Source organism: Sapajus apella, unplaced genomic scaffold (assembly GCF_009761245.1).
Source record: "Sapajus apella isolate SASKATOON/1434 unplaced genomic scaffold, GSC_monkey_1.0 scaffold175, whole genome shotgun sequence".
NCBI lineage: Eukaryota > Metazoa > Chordata > Mammalia > Primates > Cebidae > Sapajus > Sapajus apella.
The window spans coordinates 1,003,426-1,022,957 of record NW_022437115.1 but is presented as its reverse complement, the minus strand read 5'-3'; the positions used below and the strand labels follow the sequence as shown (position 1 = coordinate 1,022,957).

At 47.6% G+C, this 19,532-nt stretch overlaps 1 protein-coding gene across 3 annotated transcripts in view; it reads right to left on the bottom strand.

Moving 5' to 3' along the window:
- LOC116542923 (ATP-binding cassette sub-family A member 3) overlaps positions 1 to 19,532 on the bottom strand; it is a 71,808-nt gene that overhangs the window by 41,715 nt on the left and 10,561 nt on the right. The window contains exons 2-9 of one of the 3 annotated variants that reach the window (XM_032268150.1): positions 11,149 to 11,351; positions 9,825 to 9,936; positions 9,631 to 9,671; positions 7,568 to 7,647; positions 7,160 to 7,424; positions 5,277 to 5,404; positions 4,377 to 4,542; positions 1,395 to 1,654 (exon numbers count right to left, since the gene is read on the bottom strand). In XM_032268150.1, coding sequence (XP_032124041.1) covers positions 1,395 to 1,654; positions 4,377 to 4,542; positions 5,277 to 5,404; positions 7,160 to 7,424; positions 7,568 to 7,621 — 873 coding nt within the window. In that variant the 5' untranslated portion in view covers positions 7,622 to 7,647; positions 9,631 to 9,671; positions 9,825 to 9,936; positions 11,149 to 11,351. Of the gene's footprint in view, positions 1 to 1,394; positions 1,655 to 4,376; positions 4,543 to 5,276; positions 5,405 to 7,159; positions 7,425 to 7,567; positions 7,648 to 9,630; positions 9,937 to 11,148; positions 11,352 to 19,532 lie in introns of all 3 variants that reach the window. The other 2 variants (XM_032268149.1, XM_032268151.1) reach the window with 2 other exon arrangements.

Sequence of the window (19,532 nt, the reverse complement as noted above, 5' to 3'; positions counted from 1 at the left end):
ACCATGTTGACCAGGATGGTCTCGATCTCTTGACCTTGTGATCCACCCGCCTCGGCCTCCCAAAGTGCTGGGATTACAGGCTTGAGCCACCGCGCCCGGCCTGAGACTGCTAGTTTCTAACCACACCAACACCAGCCTCGTTGACTGTCAGATGTGACCCCAGATCAGACCGTAGCTATGGACCCACAGCCATTCATTCCCTCATCCTCCCCTACTCTGAAAGGTGGGGCCCAGAACCTCTGAGGTGAAGGATGAGGCGCAGCGAAGGGGCGGCTCTGACCACACCTTCCTTCTCACCTGCTCAGTCAAGGAGTCAGGAGTGGTGAGGAGGAAACCCAGCTCCTCCACTGACCACAGTGCTTGGGAAGTCCTGGGGCAGCTGCACTGACCAGTATGGCAGTCAGCAGCCAGGTGTGGCCATTTCAACTGAAGCTAATTAAAAATAAAGCTAAAAATTCAGCTCCTCATTTGTCTTTCTTTCTTTTTTTTTAAGACGAAGTCTTGCTTTGTTCCCCCAGTCTGGAGTGCAGTGATGCAGTCGTAGCTCACTGCAACCTCCACCTCCGGGTTCAAGTGATTCTTGTGCCTCAGCCTCTCGAGTAGCTGGGATTACAGGTGTCTACTACCATGAGAACTGATTTTTGTATTTTTAGTAGAGACGGGGTTTCACCATGTTGGCCAGGCTGGTCTTCAACTCCTGACCTCAAGTGATCCGCCCCCCTTGACCTCCCAAAGTGCTGGGATTCCAGGCGCGTGCCAGTGACCAGGGCCAGCCCTCTCCTATGTGGGAACAGGAGCACTACAGTCTCTCACAGTCCCACTGTTAGGTTCAGTAACCACTTCGCGTTTTCCCTGTTTGATCTGTGGATCTGCACAAGTCTATGTGCACATAGTGTTTTTTTCCCCAGAATCATTTTGTAGCCCACTGCTGACTCCCTCAATGCTGCACAGTTTTATGAAAGTTACTTAAGGCACCAAGCCAATCAATGACAGGACAGCCTCAAAAAGAGTCCCTGGCCAGGTGCAATGGCTCATGCCTGTTCTCCCAGCACTATGGGAGGCTGAGATGGGAGAATTTATTGAGCCAAGGGTTCGAGACCAGCCTTAGCAATACAGAAAGACCACTATCTCTGCAACAACAACAAAAAATTAGCTGGGTGTGGTGGTGCACACCCGTAGTCCCAGCTACTTGGGGGGTTGAGGTGGAAGGATCACTTAAGCAAGGGGAGGTTGAGGCTGCAGTGAGAAGTGTTTGCACCCCTGCACTCCAGCCTGGGTGGCAGTGAGACCCCGTCTTTAAGAAAAAAATAATACTAAAACGCCAAGGTGTTGGACATGGCCTCCACAGGACAGCACGGTTTCTAGAGTGTTGGGAAGCTGATGCAAGCAGTCACCTTCAGCCTCCTCTCCTTCTCCTGCACGACAGCGCGGGCAATGGTGAGCGCAGTGTAGGTGAAGCTGAGCAGCAGCAGCAGGGGCAGCTGGTACTGGATGGCCACAAGGAAGGGGTCCGCAATAAACGGCGGGTACGGGAACCTCTTGATGGTGACTGTCAGCCTCTGGAACAGCTGGCGTGTGGCAGCATCGGCATGGTACTGCATGATGGCCCGGTCCACGGCGTGCTGCACGGCCAGGAAGCCTTCCCGGATGTACCCTGGGTGTGGGAGCAGAGGATGGCCCGGCCACCTCGAGGAGCTGCTCTCAAGGGCAGAGGGCCAGGTGCACGGGGTCCACAGGGGAAGGGATGCTTGGGGCAACAGAGTGACTTCAGCTCAGGACCCCCGTGGCTGCTCAGTGGGCCCACAGGAGAAGGGAGGAAACGCAATGCACACGGACAGCAAATGGGAAGAGTGATGTGATTGTCACTTCCACTTTGTAACTAACGCAACACGCAAAAGTCACACACATGCCACTTCTGTTTTTTTGGGGACAGAGTCTTGCCATCTAACTGAGGCTGGACTGCAGTGGCATGATCTCAGCTCACTGCAACCTCTGCCTCCTGAGTTCAAGTGATACTCCTGCCTCAACCTCCTGAGTAGCTGGGATGACAGATGTGTGCCACCATTCCTGGCTATTTTTTGTTTTGTTTTGTTTTTTAGTAAAAACAAGGTTTCACCATGTTGGCCAGGCTGGTCTGAAGCTCCTAACCTTAGATGATCCACCTGCCTCGGCCTCCCAAAGTGCTGGGATGACAGGCATGAGCCACTGTGCCCAGCCTTAAGGACTAAATTCTCATCAGGCGTGTTAGTGAGTCTAAGGCATGGACATCTGGGGGTGAAACTGGGGCTAGCACTGACCCGTCCCTGCTCATGCCAGCCTCACACCCTTTCTATCTCCTGGGACTTTCCTAGGAGCTGGTTTTTCCTGTCAACTTTTCTTCCCCCTCAGGTTCTCTGCGCTGCTAAGGACTAACTGACTTTTCTTAATAAAAAAAACTTTTTTTTTTTTTTTTTCTAAAAAAAGGTATTTGCTCTGTGTCATTTGCTACAAAGATTTTCCCCAGTCTCCTAGACACTTAAAAAAAAAAAAATTACCATTAGGCCTTTTTGTGTTTGGCAAATTTTCAGTTTATACATGCTGAAATCTGTCAGTCTTTTCCTTTGAGATTGGTTTTCTATTGCTTCCAAGTTTAGGGAATTGTTCCCCAAAAACAGGAGGAAGCTGAGGAAGCTGGCCCCCAGTCTCAGCAGTCAGCATCCCCTGCTGCAGGCTGCAGGCAAACTGTGTGATGGCTAGACACAGCTTCTCCTGAGCCCCAGGCTCAGACATGTCCAGGGTCTCACTCTGGGGCCTCTCACACCCCACACCAGGCCTTTTTCATCTTAGTTTATTTTCTTTTCTTTTTGAGATGGAGTTTCACTGTTCTTGTCCAGGCTGCAGTGCAATGGCACAATCTTGGCCCATTGCAACCTCCACCTCCCAGGTTCAAGTGATTCTCCTGCCTCAGCCTCCCCAGTAGCTGGGATTACAGGTGCCCACCACCACGCCTGGCTAGTTTTTTTGTATTTTTTAGTAGGGACAGGGTTTTACCATGTTGGCCAGGCTGGTCTCAAACTCCTGACCTCAAGTGATCCACACGCCTCAACCTCCCAAAGTGCTGGGATTACAGAAGTAAGCCACTGCGCCTGGCCTCAGTTCTTTTTCTGGATGTAATATCTTACCCTAGAGCATTAGCCTGGTGGCAGCCCTGGCACTGGTAAGGGACATCACTAAGCACTGGCTGCAAACGTGCTGCCTCCTGCCTGCCTGGTGATTGTGTTTCAGAGTCATGGCTCATGAAGGGACGGGACGTTGCTGTGACTTCCCATAGCAAATTTCCGTGAGTTCTGTCTCCTGCCAGACCCGTGAAATACGGCGTTCTCCAGAACACCCTGGACTTCCACCCAGAACCTGCAGTCAGGGTCTTGGGCAGCTAAGCCTAGTCCTGGATCTGAGTCACCTCTTGGCTGTCCCTAGCTCAGTTCCAGCACAGGTCTGTGCTTCAGAAGAGGCACACATTCCAACTGCCTGCTCAAGTCCAGACTAAGAAAAACCAGCGGGGCATCAGAGTAACCAAGATCTGGCTTCCATGAACGCCACACTGATTCTGTCAAACCATGGATCAGGTGCACAAGGGCCAAGGAGCTAAAAAAGCCAGTAAGTCTGTACACAGAGAAGGCCAGGAAGAGAAGAAAAAGGTAAACCAAGCCCCAAGGACTCAAACTGAAGCTTTTAAAAGCTGAATTACAAGCGTTTCATACAAGAGCACTTCTTCCGGGATATAGGGAGAGAGCCTTTGCTATCTTCAAGGATTACTTTAGTCTTTCAGAAACCAGTTATGCTGGATGTTTTACTTTTTCTATAAACAAGAGTAAATGTTTCTGAAAGCTATTTCTTCAAGAAATACTTTGGGCTGGGCACAGTGGCTCACGCCTGTAATCCCAGCAGTTTGGGAGGCCAAGGCGGTGGATCACGAAGTCAGGAATTCAAGACCAGCCTGGCCAAGATGGTGAAACTCCGTCTCCACTAAAAATACAAAAATTAGCCAGGCACAGTGGCGGGTGCCTGTAATCCCAGCTACTCAGGAGGCTGAGACAGGAGAATCAGTTGAACCCAGGAGGCGAAAGTTGCAGTGAGCCGAGATCACACCACTGTACTCTAGCCTGGGCGACAAAGCAAGAATCCATCTCAAAAAAAAAAAAAAGAAAGAAAAGAAAAGAAAAGAAAAGAAGGAAGGAGGGAGGCAGGGAGGGAGGGAGGGAAGGAAGGAAGGAAGGAAGGAAGGAAGGAAGGAAGGACGGACGGACGGACTACTTTTGCAAGGTGGGGCTGCCCCATGTAACTGTCACTACTCAGCAGCCCGGGCTGCTAACACGAACCCTAAGTAAGCTTCTCACCAGGTTCTCCACCATCAGGGGACGTAGGTTCCCTTGGTCCTGGGTTTGGGAAAAGAGGAAAGAGGGAAGTAGTGTGCCAGCCTTCAGTCTCTTTCAGGAAAAAGGAGCCTGTTTGCGTCCACAGGTAATTTCTCCGTGTGTAACTGAACCGCAGGTGATATTTCACCTGTGGAAACAAAGAGAAAACCAGCTGTTCCGAGAGATCCAGACAGAGGGGCAAACAACAGTGTGGAGCAGGAGAGTGCCTGGGGGACTGTCACCACCTAGGCTGGCAAAGACGAGAACTTACCACTCCCCCGCCTCTGAGAATGTCCAAGGGGCCCTGGAATGTCACACTGAGTGGTCCCTGTCCCAGCAGGAGCAGGGAGCCCCAAAGGGGCACCTTTTGGGGGGTGTTTCCTGGCCATTCCTCTCTTAATCCAAGTGCCAGCAAGCGTTCGGGATCCCTGGAGGGCCGCCAACTGCAAGGCTAGATGGACTTGATGGCTTCCTCATCTTAATGCCATCAGGCAAGCAAAAATCTCACTTTCTTTCTTTCCTTTTTCTGCCAGATCGTATTTAAGTCCCAAATGTCTGCTACTTCCCTTATCTATCTTATTGGACTCTGTCCACAGAGGCCTGGAGACCAGTGATGTCTTTCACAAAACGAGGGAACAGAAAGGAGGCTGAGGCCACTGCAGGCAGGTGCATTTTCTACCCTGTTCTGCCCCATGTGTTAAAATGTCACCAGGGTCCTCTTGGTGGGGACTGTGATGGTGCTATTGGGCGCAAAGGAGAGACTGCTATTTACTCGAAAGCAGGTGGAGGCTTAAGGGAAAGGATTTGCTTTTAGAGATTGAACTAGTGACATGGGAGGGAGCGGAGGCCTTGCTGATGAGCAAGGACTGACACAAGTCTCACCGCCAGCGGCAGGGGCTCCTTGCTGTGGTTGAAGGGGTGCTCGAACACGACGGCGGCCAGCACGCTGGATGAGCGGTTGTCATACCTAATGTAGTCCTCAAAGTCCTTCTCAGAGGGAAAGCCATGCACTGCAGAGAAAGAGCACGGGAGCTGCGATTGCCCAATCCATCCTCCTGCTTGAGAAATCTGGATGGTTTAGGTCACCGGCAGATGAAAGACGGCAAACGCTCTAGGGCTTTGTAAACCCTTCCTGAGACTCAAGGCAGCTTTCATCTTTGTCAGAGAGACAGCTGCCATCAAGGAGGGCAGAACGGCAGGGTCAGAGCCCCAGGCAGTGGGTTCTCCTGCCTGGCTTCAGAACAGAACTGGAGGCTCCAGGCAGGGCTGGCAGCAAGGGCGAGAAGTGCAAACCCACAGTCTACCCTGCACTGGGCTCTGCAGCCCAGAGTGGCTTCTCTTGCAAAAGCAGAATGGTGTGTTTTTAGAAATGCAGTGGACACTAACTCAGAGTGTCTCAAAGGCTTTCTCTATCATCCGACATTCTTTTACAATTCAGAAAATGTTTTACCATGGTCACTCTGTGAGAGACCAAGGCACTTCCTCTGAGTGTTTGCTATACGGAATTAAAGCCTGGGAGGTAGATGTCCAAATGAGGAGGGGAAATGGACGACAGGTTTCATCCCAGCAGCAGGGGTTTAGGAACGGTGAGCACACAGGCAGCGGGAGTTCCCCTCCTCAGGCCTTCTCATCACTGTTTTCAGAGCTGCCCACCCAAAATCCCAGAAAAGATTCTTGGCATTACACACTCAAACTCTTCCCTGCCCTTGTCACAAAAGGGCTTTCCTTGGCTTAAGTCCACCCAGGCATCTCTGTAAAGTCCTGTCTCCCCTGCTGACTATCAGATGCAGTTCCAGGGCCTGGTACTGCTGAGGCTGCCATACCTGCTGCTCCACGGGGCCCTCACGGCTTTGGACAGGTGGGCGGCCAGCCCCAGTCCCATTGCACAATGAGGCATGGCCACAGAGAAGTCCAGGGATTCCCCAGGTGGCTCAGCCACCGAGAGGACTTGATGGCAGATGGACTTGATGACTTCGTCATCTTAATGTCATCAAGAAAGCAAAAACCTCATTTTCTTTTTTCCCTTTTTCTGTGAGACTGTGTTTAAGTCCCAAATATCTGCTACTTTCCTTATCTACCTTATCAGACGCTGTTCACAGAGGCCTGGAGACCAGTGATGCCTTTCACAAAACGAGGTGACAGAAAGGAGCCTGAGGCCACTGCACTTCTCTTCTCTTTTCTTTTTTTTTGAGATTGGAGTCTCACTGTGTCACCTAGGCTGGAGTGCAGTGGCATAATCTCGGCTCACTGCAACCTTTGCTTCCTGGGTTCAAGTGATTCTTCTGCCTCAGCCTCCCAAGTAGGTGGGATTACAGGTGTGCCACCACACGCAGCTAATTTTGTATTTTCAATAGGATGGGGTTTCACTATGTTGGCCAGGCTGGTCTCGAATTCCTGACCTTGTGATCCACCCGCCTCAGCCTCCCAAGGTGCTGAGATTACAGGAGTGAGCCACCACGTCCAGCCTGGCAGGTGCATTTTCTAACCTGTTCTGCCCCACGGGTTAAAATATCACCAGGGTCCCTTTAGTGGGGTGCTATCAGAACCAAAGGAAAGACGGCTATTTACTCACAGGCAGGCAGAGGTTTAAGGGAAAGCAGTGGCTTTTACAGGTTGAACTAGTGACTCAGGAGGAAGGAGAGGCCAAGTTTGGACAGGGTGAGTTTCTTACCCAGCTGCTTCACACACCCTGGGCTTCACCCCTGCCTGCCCAGACCCATGAAGACACCATCAGGTCTGGCGCTAAGAAACCCAGGGCATCTCACCTCGCATGTTGATCCCAAGTGCCCTGCGCACAGTCTCGGTGACAGTCTTGGCAGCGTCACTGTGGGAAGGGATGTAGGCGAGCTCCCAGGTGTCTCCTGGTGGAGGGAAGGTGAAGAACAGAGGCAGCTCCTGGATGGACTGGCCCGGGTAGACAGTGGCATTGGGCACATTTTCTGACTGAATCTTCAAGCGAAGCCAGATCAGGATCCCAGAAAACAGCAATGGCAGGAAGAGTTCCAGGACCGTCACCAGGACTTTCCGCTTCTGGAAGAGATACAACAGGGTACACTGATGGGCTGCAAGGCAGAAACAGAGGCATTCAGACAGCCCTTCCCTCAAGAAGCAGGGGCATTCAGGAGCCCCTGGACTGGGCATGCAGCTGACCTCCCTCCGGGCTCTGGACGCACCTGCAGGGTGTAGTTCTTCCAGAGGAGGAGCGCCAGCTGCCTGAGCACAGCCATTGTCTTGCTGGAAGGGACGCCCAGTGCTAGTTACAGACCAAAGACAGAGAGTGTGGGTGCGTAATAGAAACACAGATAGTGGGGATTTGGGGAAAAGCCACAGACCCTTTTTCCTCCATGTCTCTCACCTTCTTTTGTGCCACTTTAACTCCAAACACCCCTGTAGGGAAGTCTACAAGGCCTGTGCCATGCCCACCCTCAGTCCTCTACCCTGCATATCCAAAGAGCATAGTCTTTCTGGTCGGGCGCAGTGACTCACGCCTATAATCCCAACACTTTGGGAGGCTGAGGCAGGTGGATCACTTGAGGTCAGGAGTTCAAGACCATCCTGGCCAACACAGTGAAACCCCATCTCTACTAAAAATACAAAAATTAGCTGGACGTGATGGCGCATGCCTATAATCTCAGCTACTCCGGAGGCTGAGGCAGGAGAATTACTCGAACCCGGGAGGTGGAGGTTGCAGTGAGCTGAGATTTCACCACTGCACTCCAGTCTGGGAGATAGAGTAAGACTATCTCAAACAAAAAAACCCCCCAAAACCAAAGAGCATAGTCTTTTTGGAGCCTGACTTGTTCCTTGCTGAATGTAAGATCAATGACATGCTTTTCATGTGCACTGTAACTTCTGTGGTGTTTTTGTTTTGTTTTGTTGTTTCCTTTGAGACAGGGTCCTGCTCTGTCACCCAGGCTGGAGTGCTGTGGTGTGATCATGGCTCAATGCAGCCTCAAACTCCTGGGCTTGTGATCCTCCTGCTTCAGTCTCCTGAGCAGCTGGAACCACAGGTGCATGCCACCACACCTGGTTAATGTCTTTATTTTAATTTTTAATAGTGACCAGGTCTCATTCTATTGCCCAGGCTGGTCTCGAACTGCTGGCCTCAAGCAATCCTCCAGCTTCATCCTTGTAGTTGTAAGTGCTATTAGGATGTTCTCTGTGGTTAATACGAATTTGCTATTTATTAGCTAAATATTCAGGCTTACAGAATTCCACTTACTAACCGACCGGCTTTGTTCTCAACCAACATATAACCATAAAAGAAAACTCAGTGTAGTGTCCTGGGTGATTTCTAAGGCTTGGAGAAAGCTGTGGTGGGAGGGGAAAGGAGGGGCTTGGAATTGGGGCCCCTGCTAGCCTTGCTGCCCAGAAGCAGGCTAGAGTAGGCAGACATGCTGGTGGGGCCATCAGTTACACTCTCTCCTTGGCTTTAAAGACCAGTTTTTCCTGTTGTTATTACAGGTACTGGTGTCAGAGCCTCTGCAGCAAAAGACTAGCCATTTTCTTTTCTTTTCTTTTTTTTTTTTTTTGAGACAGAGTTTCATTCTGTCGCCCAGGCTGGAGTTCGGTGGCGCAATCTCAGCTCACTGCAACCTCCACCTCCTGGGTTCAAGTGATTCTCCTGCCTCAGCCTCCCGAGGAACTGGGATTACAGGCACATGCCACCACACCCGACTAATTTTTGTATTTTTAGTAAAGACAGGGTTTCACCATGTTGGCCAGGCTGGTCTCGAACTCTTGACCTCAAGTGATCTGCCTGATAGCCTCCCAAAGTGCTGGGATTATAGGCACGAGCCACCATGCCTGGCTGCCATTTTCATCTTTACCACTTGTCCAAGGAAAATTCATCCAAAAAATAATCTATCCTGTATTACATATAAACATGGTATTTAAATCTGACACATATAATGGGGAAAAATCTGTCAAAAGATGATCAAATACAAGCGATAGCAGAAACGTGAGCTTAGATCTCTAAAGGTATCGCTCAATTTAGGTAACATCTGTCTCACTAAATTTCAAATATAAGAAACAGACGTTGGGTGTGGTGACTCAGGCTTATCATCCCTGCATTTTGGGAGGCCAAGGCAGGAGGATCCCTTAAGCCCAGGAGTTTGAGACCAATCTGGATGACACAGCAAGACCCCACCTCTATAAAAAAATAAAATAAAAAAAAAGGTACAGAGACACCGAACCCCAAGTTAAGTTCATCTCATGAACTTAAGAGTTCTCTAACCTGCTAGAGAAGTAGGTGGTCTGAATTAGTTCAGGTAGACGCTGCAACAGAAGAAAGGAAACAGAAGAAACGTGCTTTAAAAGCTGAGGGCACCAAGGCCAAGGTGTACAGACGTGGCTGCCCTGTCCTAGAGAGGCAGGGAAGGTGACGGAGGAGGGGCAGTCCTGGAGAGCCCCTGGTGCTGGTCCACTCACTAGAACTGCAGGCAGAGAGGAGCCCTTCCTGCTCAGCGTCCTTCACATGCAGAAAGCCTCCATGACTCACAGTGGAAGATTTCAAGTCAGTTGCTCAGCTCCACGCTCAGGGCTGATCCAAAGCCAACAGCATCCATCAGCCAGGTTAAGATAGCATGGGATAGAAAGGCAAACAGTTACTGAGTTATTTCTAGATCACCATGAGCTAACGCTCTACCACAATGACCCCAGGAGATTCTAGCACGTGGGGAAAGGTTTTTCTTTTTCTTTTCTTTTTTTTTTTTTTTAAATGATCCATTTCACTTTTGGTTTGGTTTCAGTTCATTGAAAATCATTCCTATTAAGGCTCTTTTTAAATTAAAACTCTTGCTTTTTATTTTTTTAAGGATGTGGCTGTTGATATCTAATAATATTCAAAATTTATGCTTTAAAAGGTAGTCAGTAAATATTTACACAAAACACAACTGCAGACAATTAAGAATTAATTTAATGGCTGGGCACAGTGGCTCACGCCTGTAATTCTAGCACTTTGGAAGGCTGAGTCGGGTGGATCACGAGGTCAGGAGATCGAGACCATCCTGGCCAACATGGTGAAACCCCGTCTCTACTAAAATACAAAAAAATTAGCCAGACATAGTGGCTCGCACCTGTAGTCCCAGCTACTCAGGAGGCTGTGGCAGGGGAATCACTTGAACCTGGGTGGCGGAGAATGCTGTGAGCAGAGATCGTGCCACTGCACTATAACCTGGGTGACAGAGCAAGACTGTGTCAAAGAAAAAAAAAAGAATTTAAAATATGACTTGTAATGAATCACATTGTTAAAAAGTGAAGAAATTAAAGCTAAAATAGTATAAAGTGCTATTAAGTGGCAACTTAATAAATTATCCCAATTCTTTTAAACTTAACAAGGTAGAAAAACTGTCTCAAAGTCAGTTGCAGACAATTAATAAAACACCCGTGACTTAATGATACACATTAAGGCCCGTGGTTTATAAAAGGTTTCTAGCAGTGGTTTAGGCAAAAAAAAGGAGGCCAGTGCCTCCATTCTGGGCCATCATCCTGGGGAAGTGCACTCCAGGTGGGCGTCAGGTTGGTGGAGATGAACTTTCTGCCTCTATCAAGAAAGGAATATAAAACGGTCACAGTTCAAAGAAGTCTTCTGGTTAGAGGAACAGACGACTTCCTTTTCTGAAAGTCTGGCCAAGTAAGGACACATCCCCATGCTTAATCTTGACCTCTCCAGTCCCAGGGCTGGGAGAGAAGGTCAGAAAGACAGACCACCCACTGTCCCACACAGGCTGCAGGGCAGCAGGAGGGAACTGACCTGGGTCCCAGGAGAGGCTCGGCACAGCAGATCTGCAGGGCTACAGGTGAACTGGCAGGGAGAAGGCAGCTCCACACAGAGGGCTCCGGGGTGGGGCCTGAGAGCCTCTGGAGTAGGGTAGGGCAACCCTGAGGTATGGGAACACGGTGGCCTCGCAGGACATCAGGAGAGGCCCAGGGCTCATAGGCATGACTCTCTGGCACCTTTGGGCAGATGGAAGGTATTTCCATAAAATTTGGAAAACAATTATAGAACATCTCTTACCAAGTCATAAAATAAAAGAGCAAAATAGATTTTGAGTATGTTACTTAAAACTGAGCAGATTTGGGGGGAGGATCCAAGATGGCCATATAGGAACAGCTCAGGGTTGCAGCTCCCAGTGAAAGTGCAGAGGGTGAGTGGACGCCGCATTTTTACTGCCCACAGACTAGGCAATTCCCAGGCGGAGGAGCTCCACAGGTCACCAGCGTGGCTGTTTCGGCCAGTGCGGCTGTGCCGGCCAGCGCCGCTGCTTTGCCCTGCGCGGCTGCTTTGTCGGCGCCCCGGAGCAGCGGTTCTCCGTACACAATACACTGGTCCGGGTGCCCTTTTGGCTGGCGATTGGAGCCACGGGAAGTCGCCCATTTGTCTGTTTAAAAATGGGACTGAGCAGAGAACCAGGACAGTAGATTCCAGGGCAAAAAAAAAAAAAAAAAGCACCACAAACCTCAGTGCCGCTGTTTGTTTTTTTTTTTTGAGTTGGAGTTTTGCTTGTTACCCAGGCTGAAGTGCAATGGTACAATCTCGGCTCACCGCAACCTCCGCCTCCTGGGTTCAGGCAATTCTCCTGCCCCAGCCTCCTGAGTAGCTGGGATTACAGGCATGCGCCACCAGGCCCAGCTGATTTTTTGTATTTTTAGCAGAGACGGGGTTTCACCATGTTGACCAGGATGGTCTCGATCTTTAAGCCAGCGCAGTGAGTGGCCGCAGGGGAAAACAAACAGACCCCGGCGTCTCTTCAACAGGCGACTGGAACACCAACTTAAAAAAGGCTCTGAGGCAGGGAGCCAGGCGATCAGGCTCGGCTGGTCCCACCCCCACAAAAGAACAGCAACCAGAAACTCTCTGGATTGAGACTTTCATAGCAAGCGCAGCTGAACCCGGGACGGTCCAGCTCTGTGGGGGAGGGGCGTCCGCCATTACTGAGGCAGCCTGCCCCGACAGAGGTAGTCGGCCAATGCTGAGGCAGCCCGCTGTTGCCAAGGCAACCTGCCATTGCTGCGGCAGCCCGCTGTTGCCAAGGCAACCCACCACAGCAGAGAGAGACTCTGCCTCAACAGAGGCGGGCCACCATCGCCAAAGCAGTTCCAACTACACCCATATAAACAGGACTGCAGGGAAGTTCACTCAGCAGCTGGGCAGGGCCCACAGCAGCTCAGCAAAGCCTCTACAGGCAGACAGTGACTAGGCTGCCTCCTTGCTGGGCAGGGCAGGTCTGAAGGAAAAAAAAAAGAAGGCAGCAGCATAACGGAAACTCATAAATAAAGCCCTAAATCCCTGGGACAGAGCACCTGGGAACAAAAAGCAGTTTATGAGTTCTGCTGCAGCAGACCTAAACGTACCTGCCCAGCAGCTCTGAATGAACAACAACAGAGCTCACAGCTCACCATTTGAGCTCCTATAAAGAAGAGACCATCTCCTCAAGCAGCTCCCTGACCCCTGTATATCCAAAGAGACACCTCATAAAGGAGAGATCAGATTGACACTAGGCGGGTATCCTTCTGGGACAAAGAGAGCAGAAGAAGAAAACTGGTAACAACCCTTACTGTTCAGCAGCTGCTGCAGGTGAACCCCAGGCAAGCAGGGCCTGGAGTGAACCTCAGCAGACCTACAGCAGGGGGGCCACTGTCAGAAGGAAAACCAAGAAACAGAAACAACCTCATCATCAACAAACAGAATGTCAATCTGAAAGATTTGAGACCCAATCTGAAAGCCAGCAACTACAAAATCGACAGGTGGATAAATCCTTAAAGACGGGAAGAAACCAGCGCAAAAAACACCCAAAACCAGAACACCTCTCCTCCTACAAGGGATCACAACTCCTCACCGGCAAGGGAACAAGGTTGGAGGGAGAACGAGTGTGATGAAATGACAGAATCAGACTTCAGAAGGTGGGTAGTAAGAAACTTCTGTGAACTTAGAGAACATGTTCTAACCAAATGCAAAGAAACTAAGAACCTTGAAAAAAGATTTGACGAAATGCTAACGAGAATGGACAAAATAGAAAGGAATATAAGTGAATTGATGGAGCTGAAAAACGCAACACGAGAACTTCGTGAAGCATGCACAAGTATCGACAGCCGAATTGACCAAGCAGAAGAAAGGATATCAGAGGTCGAAGATCAACTCAATGAAATAAAATGGGAAGGCAAGACTGGAGAAAAAAGGGTAAAATGGAATGAACAAACTCTCCAAGAAATGTGGGACTATGTGAAAAGACCTAATCTACGTTTGATAGGCGTACCTGAATGCGACAAAGAGAATGAATCCAAGCTGGAAAATACTCTTCAGGATCTTATCCAGGAAAACTTCCCCAACCTAGCAAAGCAGGCAAACATTCAAGTCCAGGAAATACAGAAAACACCACAAAGATATTCGTCAAGAAGAGCAACCCCAAAGCACATAATCGTCAGATTCACCAGGGTTGAAATGAAGGAGAAAATACTAAGGGCAGCCAGAGAGAAAGGTTGGGTTACCCACAAAGGGAAGCCCATCAGACTCACAGCAGATCTCTCTGCAGAAACCCTACAAGCCAGAAGAGAGTGGGGGCCAATATTCAACATCCTTAAAGAAAAGAACTTTCAACCCAGAATCTCCTATCCAGCCAAACTAAGCTTCATAAGTGAAGGAAAAATAAAATCCTTTGGGAACATGCAAGTACTCAGAGATTTCGTCACCACCAGGCCAGCTCTACAAGACCTCCTGAAAGAGGCTCTACACATATAAAGGAACAACAAGTACCAGCTCAACTAAAGGGCAAAACACCCAGCTAGCACCAAAATGGCAGTATCAAATTCGCACATAACAATATTAACCCTAAATGTAAATGGACTAAATGCCCCAATCAAAAGACACAGACTGGCAAATTGGATAAAAAGCCAAAACCCATCGGTGTGCTGTATCCAGGAAACCCATCTCACATGCAAGGATACACAAAGGCTCAAAATAAAGGGATGGAGGAAGATTTACCAAGCAAATGGAGAGCTAAAAAAAGCAGGAGTTGTAATTCTCATCTCTGATAAATTAGAGTTTAAAGCAACAAAGATCATAAGAGACAAAGAGGGACATTACATAATGGTAAAAGGATCAATGCAACAAGAAGAGCTAACGATCCTAAATATATACGCACCCAATACAGGAGCACCCAGATACATAAGGCAAGTTCTTAATGGCTTACAAAGAGACTTAGACTTCCACACAATAATAGTGGGAGACTTTAACACCCCATTGTCAACATTAGACAGATCAACCAGACAGAAAATTAACAAGGATATCCAGGACTTGAACTCAGACCTGGACCAAGCAAACCTAATAGACATTTACAGAACTCTCCACCCCAAATCCACAGAATATACATTCTTCTCAGCACCACATCACACCTACTCTATAAGTGACCACATAATTGGGAGTAAATGACTCCTCAGCAAATGCAAAAGAACGGAAATCATAACAAACAGTCTCTCAGACCACAGTGCAATCAAGTTAGAACTCAGAATTCAAAAACTAACTCAGAACCGCACAGCTTCATGGAAACTGAACAACTTGCTCTTGAATGTTGACTGGATAAACAATGAAATGAAGACAGAGATAAAGATGTTCTTCGAAACCAACGAGAATGAAGACACAACATACCAGAATCTCTGGGACACATTTAAAGCAGTCTCTAGAGGAAAATATATAGCAATAAGTGCCCACGTGAGAAGCAAAGAGAGATAAAAAATTGACACCCTATTGTCAAAACTGAAAGAGCTAGAGGAGCAAGATCAAAAAAACTCAAAGACTAGCAGAAGACAAGAAATAGTTAAGATCAGAGCAGAACTGAAGGAGATAGAGACACAAAAAACCCTTCAAAAAAATCAATAAATCCAGGAGCTGGTTTTTTGAAAAGATCAACAAAATAGACAGACCACTAGCCAGATTAATAAAAAAGAAAAGAGAGAATAACCAAATTGATGCAATAAAAAATGATAAAGGGGATATCACCACAGATTCCACAGAAATTCAAACCATCATCAGAGATTATTACAAACAACTCTATGCACACAAACTAATAAACCTAGAAGAAATGGATAAATTCCTGGACACTTGCCTCCTCCCAAGCCTAAACCAGGAAGAAGCCGAAACCCTGAACAGACCCATAACAAGGTCTGAAGTTGAGGCAGCAATTAAGAGCTTACCACCCAAAAAAAAGCCCAGGTCCAGACGGGTTCACAGTCGAATTCTACCAGACATACAAAGAGGAGCTGGTACCATTCCTTCTGAAACTATTCCAAACAATACAAAAAGAGGGAATTCTTCCCAAATCATTTTATGACACCAACATCATCCGGATTCTGAAACCCGGCAGAGACTCAACAAGAAAAGAAAACTTCAGGCCAATATCCATGATGAACATAGATGCAAAAATGTTCAATAAAATACTGACAAGCCGATTGCAACAGCACATCAAAAAGCTTATCCACCATGATCAAGTAGGCTTCATCCCGGGGATGCAAGGCTGGTTCAACATATGCAAGTCTATAAACGTAATTCACCACATAAACAGAACCAAAGACAAAAACCACATGATTATCTCAATTGATGCAGAGAAGGCCTTTGACAATATTCAACAGCCCTTTATGCTAAAAACCCTCAATAAGCTAGGTATTGATGGAACGTATCTCAAAATAATAAAAGCTATTTATGACAAACCAACAGCCAATATCATACTGAATGGGCAAAAACTGGAAGCATTCCCCTTGAAATGTGGCACCAGACAAGGATGCCCTCTCTCACCACTGCTATTCAATATAGTATTAGAAGTTCTAGCCAGAGCAATCAGGCAAGAAAAAGAAATAAAGGGCATTCAAATAGGAAAGAAGGAAGTCAAATTGTCTCTATTTGCAGACGACATGATTGTATATTTAGAAGACCCCATTGTCTCAGCCCCAAATCTCCTGAAACTGATAAGCAAGTTCAGCAAAGTCTCAGGATACAAAATCAATGTGAAAAAATCACATGCATTCCTATACACCAATAACAGACTTAAAGAGAGCCAAACCAAGAACAAACTTCCATTCACAATTGCCACAAAGAGAATAAAATACCTAGGAATACAACTAACAAGGAATGTAAAGGACCTCTTCAAGGAGAACTACAAGCCACTGCTCAACGAAATAAGAGAGGACACAAACAGATGGAGAAACATTCCATGTTCATGGTTAAGAAGAATCAATATTGTGAAAATGGCCATACTGCCCAAAGTAATTTACAGATTCAATGCTATTCCCATCAAGCTACCAATGACCTTCTTCACAGAACTGTAAAAAGCCACCTTAAACTTCATATGGAACCAAAAGAGAGCCCGCATAGCCAAGTCAATTCTAAGCAAAAAGAACAAAGCGGGAGGCATCACACTACCGGACTTCAAACTATACTACAAGGCTACAGTCATCAAAACAGCATGGCACTGGTACCAAAACAGAGATATAGACCAATGGAACAGAACAGAGGTCTCAGAGGCAACACAACATATCTACAGCCATCTGATTTTTGACAAACCAGACAAAAACAAGCAATGGGGAAAGGATTCCCTGTTCAATAAATGGTGTTGGGAAAGCTGGCTAGCCATGTGCAGAAAGCAGAAACTGGACGCCTTCCTGACACCTTACACTAAAATTAACTCCAGATGGATTAAAGACTTAAACATAAGACCTAACACCATAAAAACCCTAGAAGAAAATCTAGGCAAAACCATTCAGGACATAGGTGTAGGCAAGGACTTCATGACCAAAACACCAAAAGCATTGACAACAAAAGCCAAAATAGACAAATGGGACCTAATCAAACTCCACAGCTTCTGCACAGCAAAAGAAACAGTCATTAGAGTGAATCAGCAACCAACAGAATGGGAAAAAAATTTTGCAGTTTACCCACCTGACAAAGGGCTGATATCCAGAATTTACAAAGAACTAAAACAGATTTACAAGAAAAAAACTAACAAGCCCATTCAAAAGTGGGCAAAGGATATGAACAGACACTTTACAAAAGAAGACATACATGAGGCCAACAAACATATGAAAAAATGCTCATCATCACTGGTCATCAGAGAAATGCAAATCAAAACAACATTGAGATACCATCTCACGCCAGTTAGAATGGCGATCATTAAAAAATCTGGAGACAACAGATGCTGGAGAGGATGTGGAGAAATAGGAACACTTTTGCACTGTTGGTGGGAGCGTAAACTAGTTCAACCATTGTGGAAGACAGTGTGGCGATTCCTCAAGGACCTAGAAATAGAAATTCCATTTGACCCAGCAATCCCATTACTGGGTATATATCCAAAGGATTACAAATCATTCTACTATAAGGACAAGTGCACACGAATATTCATTGCAGCGCTGTTTACAATGGCAAAGACCTGGAACCAACCCAAATGCCCATCGACGATAGACTGGATAAGGAAAATGTGGCACATATACACCATGGAATATTATGCAGCCATCAAAAACGATGAGTTTGGGTCCTTTGTAGGGACATGGATAAACCTGGAAACCATCATTCTCAGCAAACTGACAGAAGAGCAGAAGATCAAACACCACATGTTCTCACTCATAGGCGGGTGTTGAACAATGAGAGCATATGGACACAGGGAGGGGAGCACTACACACTGGGGTCAGTTGAGGGGAAATAGGGGAGGGACGGTGGGGGGTAGGGAGCTGGGGAGAGATAGCAAGGGGAGAAATGCCAGATGTAGGTGATGGGGAGGAGGTCAGCAAATCACACTGCCACGTGTGTACCTATGCAACGATTTTCCATGTTCTTCACATGTACCCCAAAACCTAAAATGCAATAAAATAATGGAAAAAAAAACAACAACTGAGCAGATTTGATAACAAAGAGATACGGATTTAGAACACAGACACCTGGCCAGGCACAATGGCTCATGCCTGAATAATTCCATCACTTTGGGAGGTTGAGGCGGGCGGATCTCCTGAGGTTAGGAGTTTGAGACCAACCTGGCCAACATGGCAAAACCTCGTCTCTACTAAAAATACAAAAATTAGCCAGGTGTGGTGGTGGGTGCCTGTAATCCCAGCTACTCAGGGGCCTAAGGCAGGAGGATCACTTGGACCCAGGAGGTGGAGGTTGCAATGAGCCGAGATGGCGCCACAGCACTCCAGTGACAGAGGGAGACTCTGCCTCAAAAAAACAAAACAAAACAACAAAAAACTAGACACCTTGTAAGGCTCTTTGTTCTCTTGGTACATTCGAATATAAGAAGCTCTACTTTTTTCTTTTATTTTTCTTTTTTTTTTTTTTGAGATGGAGTCTTACTCTTATTGCTCAGGCTGGAGTGCAGTGGCACCATCTCGGCTCACTGCAATCTCTGCCTCCTAGGTTCAAGTGATTCTCCTGCCTCAGCCTCCTGACTAGCTGGGATTATAAGTACCCACCACCACATCCAGCTAATTTTTGTATTTTTAGTAGAAATGGGGTTTCACCATGTTTGCCAGGCTGGTCTTGAACTCCTGACCTCAAGTGATCCACCCGCCTTGGCCTCCCAGAGTGCAGGGATTAGAGGTGTGAGTCACTGAGCCCGGCCAGAAGCTCTGCCATTCTACTTGTAAGTACTCTGCTTCTACAGCCTCCTTGTCCTGTCCTGGCTTCTGGCAGCATGACCCTCCTGCAGAAGAAGAAATGAGGAGGAAGTGCTTGGCCCAAAATCACATAGCAAGAAGCTGCAAAGTGAAGATTTGAACCTCAGCCTGTTTTAACTTCCAAGTCTATCTTCTAACCGCTACGCTACCACATCCTGCGGGTCCTAAAAACATAGAACAAGAACAAGGCCGGGCGCGGTGGCTCAAGCCTGTAATCCCAGCACTTTGGGAGGCCGAGGCGGGTGGATCATGAGGTCAAGAGATCGAGACCATCCTGGTCAACATGGTGAAACCCTGTCTCTACTAAAAATACAAAAACATTAGCTGGGCATGGTGGCGCGTGCCTGTAATCCCAGCTACTGAGGAGGTTGAGGCAGGAGAATTGCCTGAACCCAGGAGGCGGAGGTTGCGGTGAGCCGAGATCGCGCCATTGCACTCCAGCCTGGGTAACAAGAGTGAAACTCCGTCTCAAAAAGAAAAAAA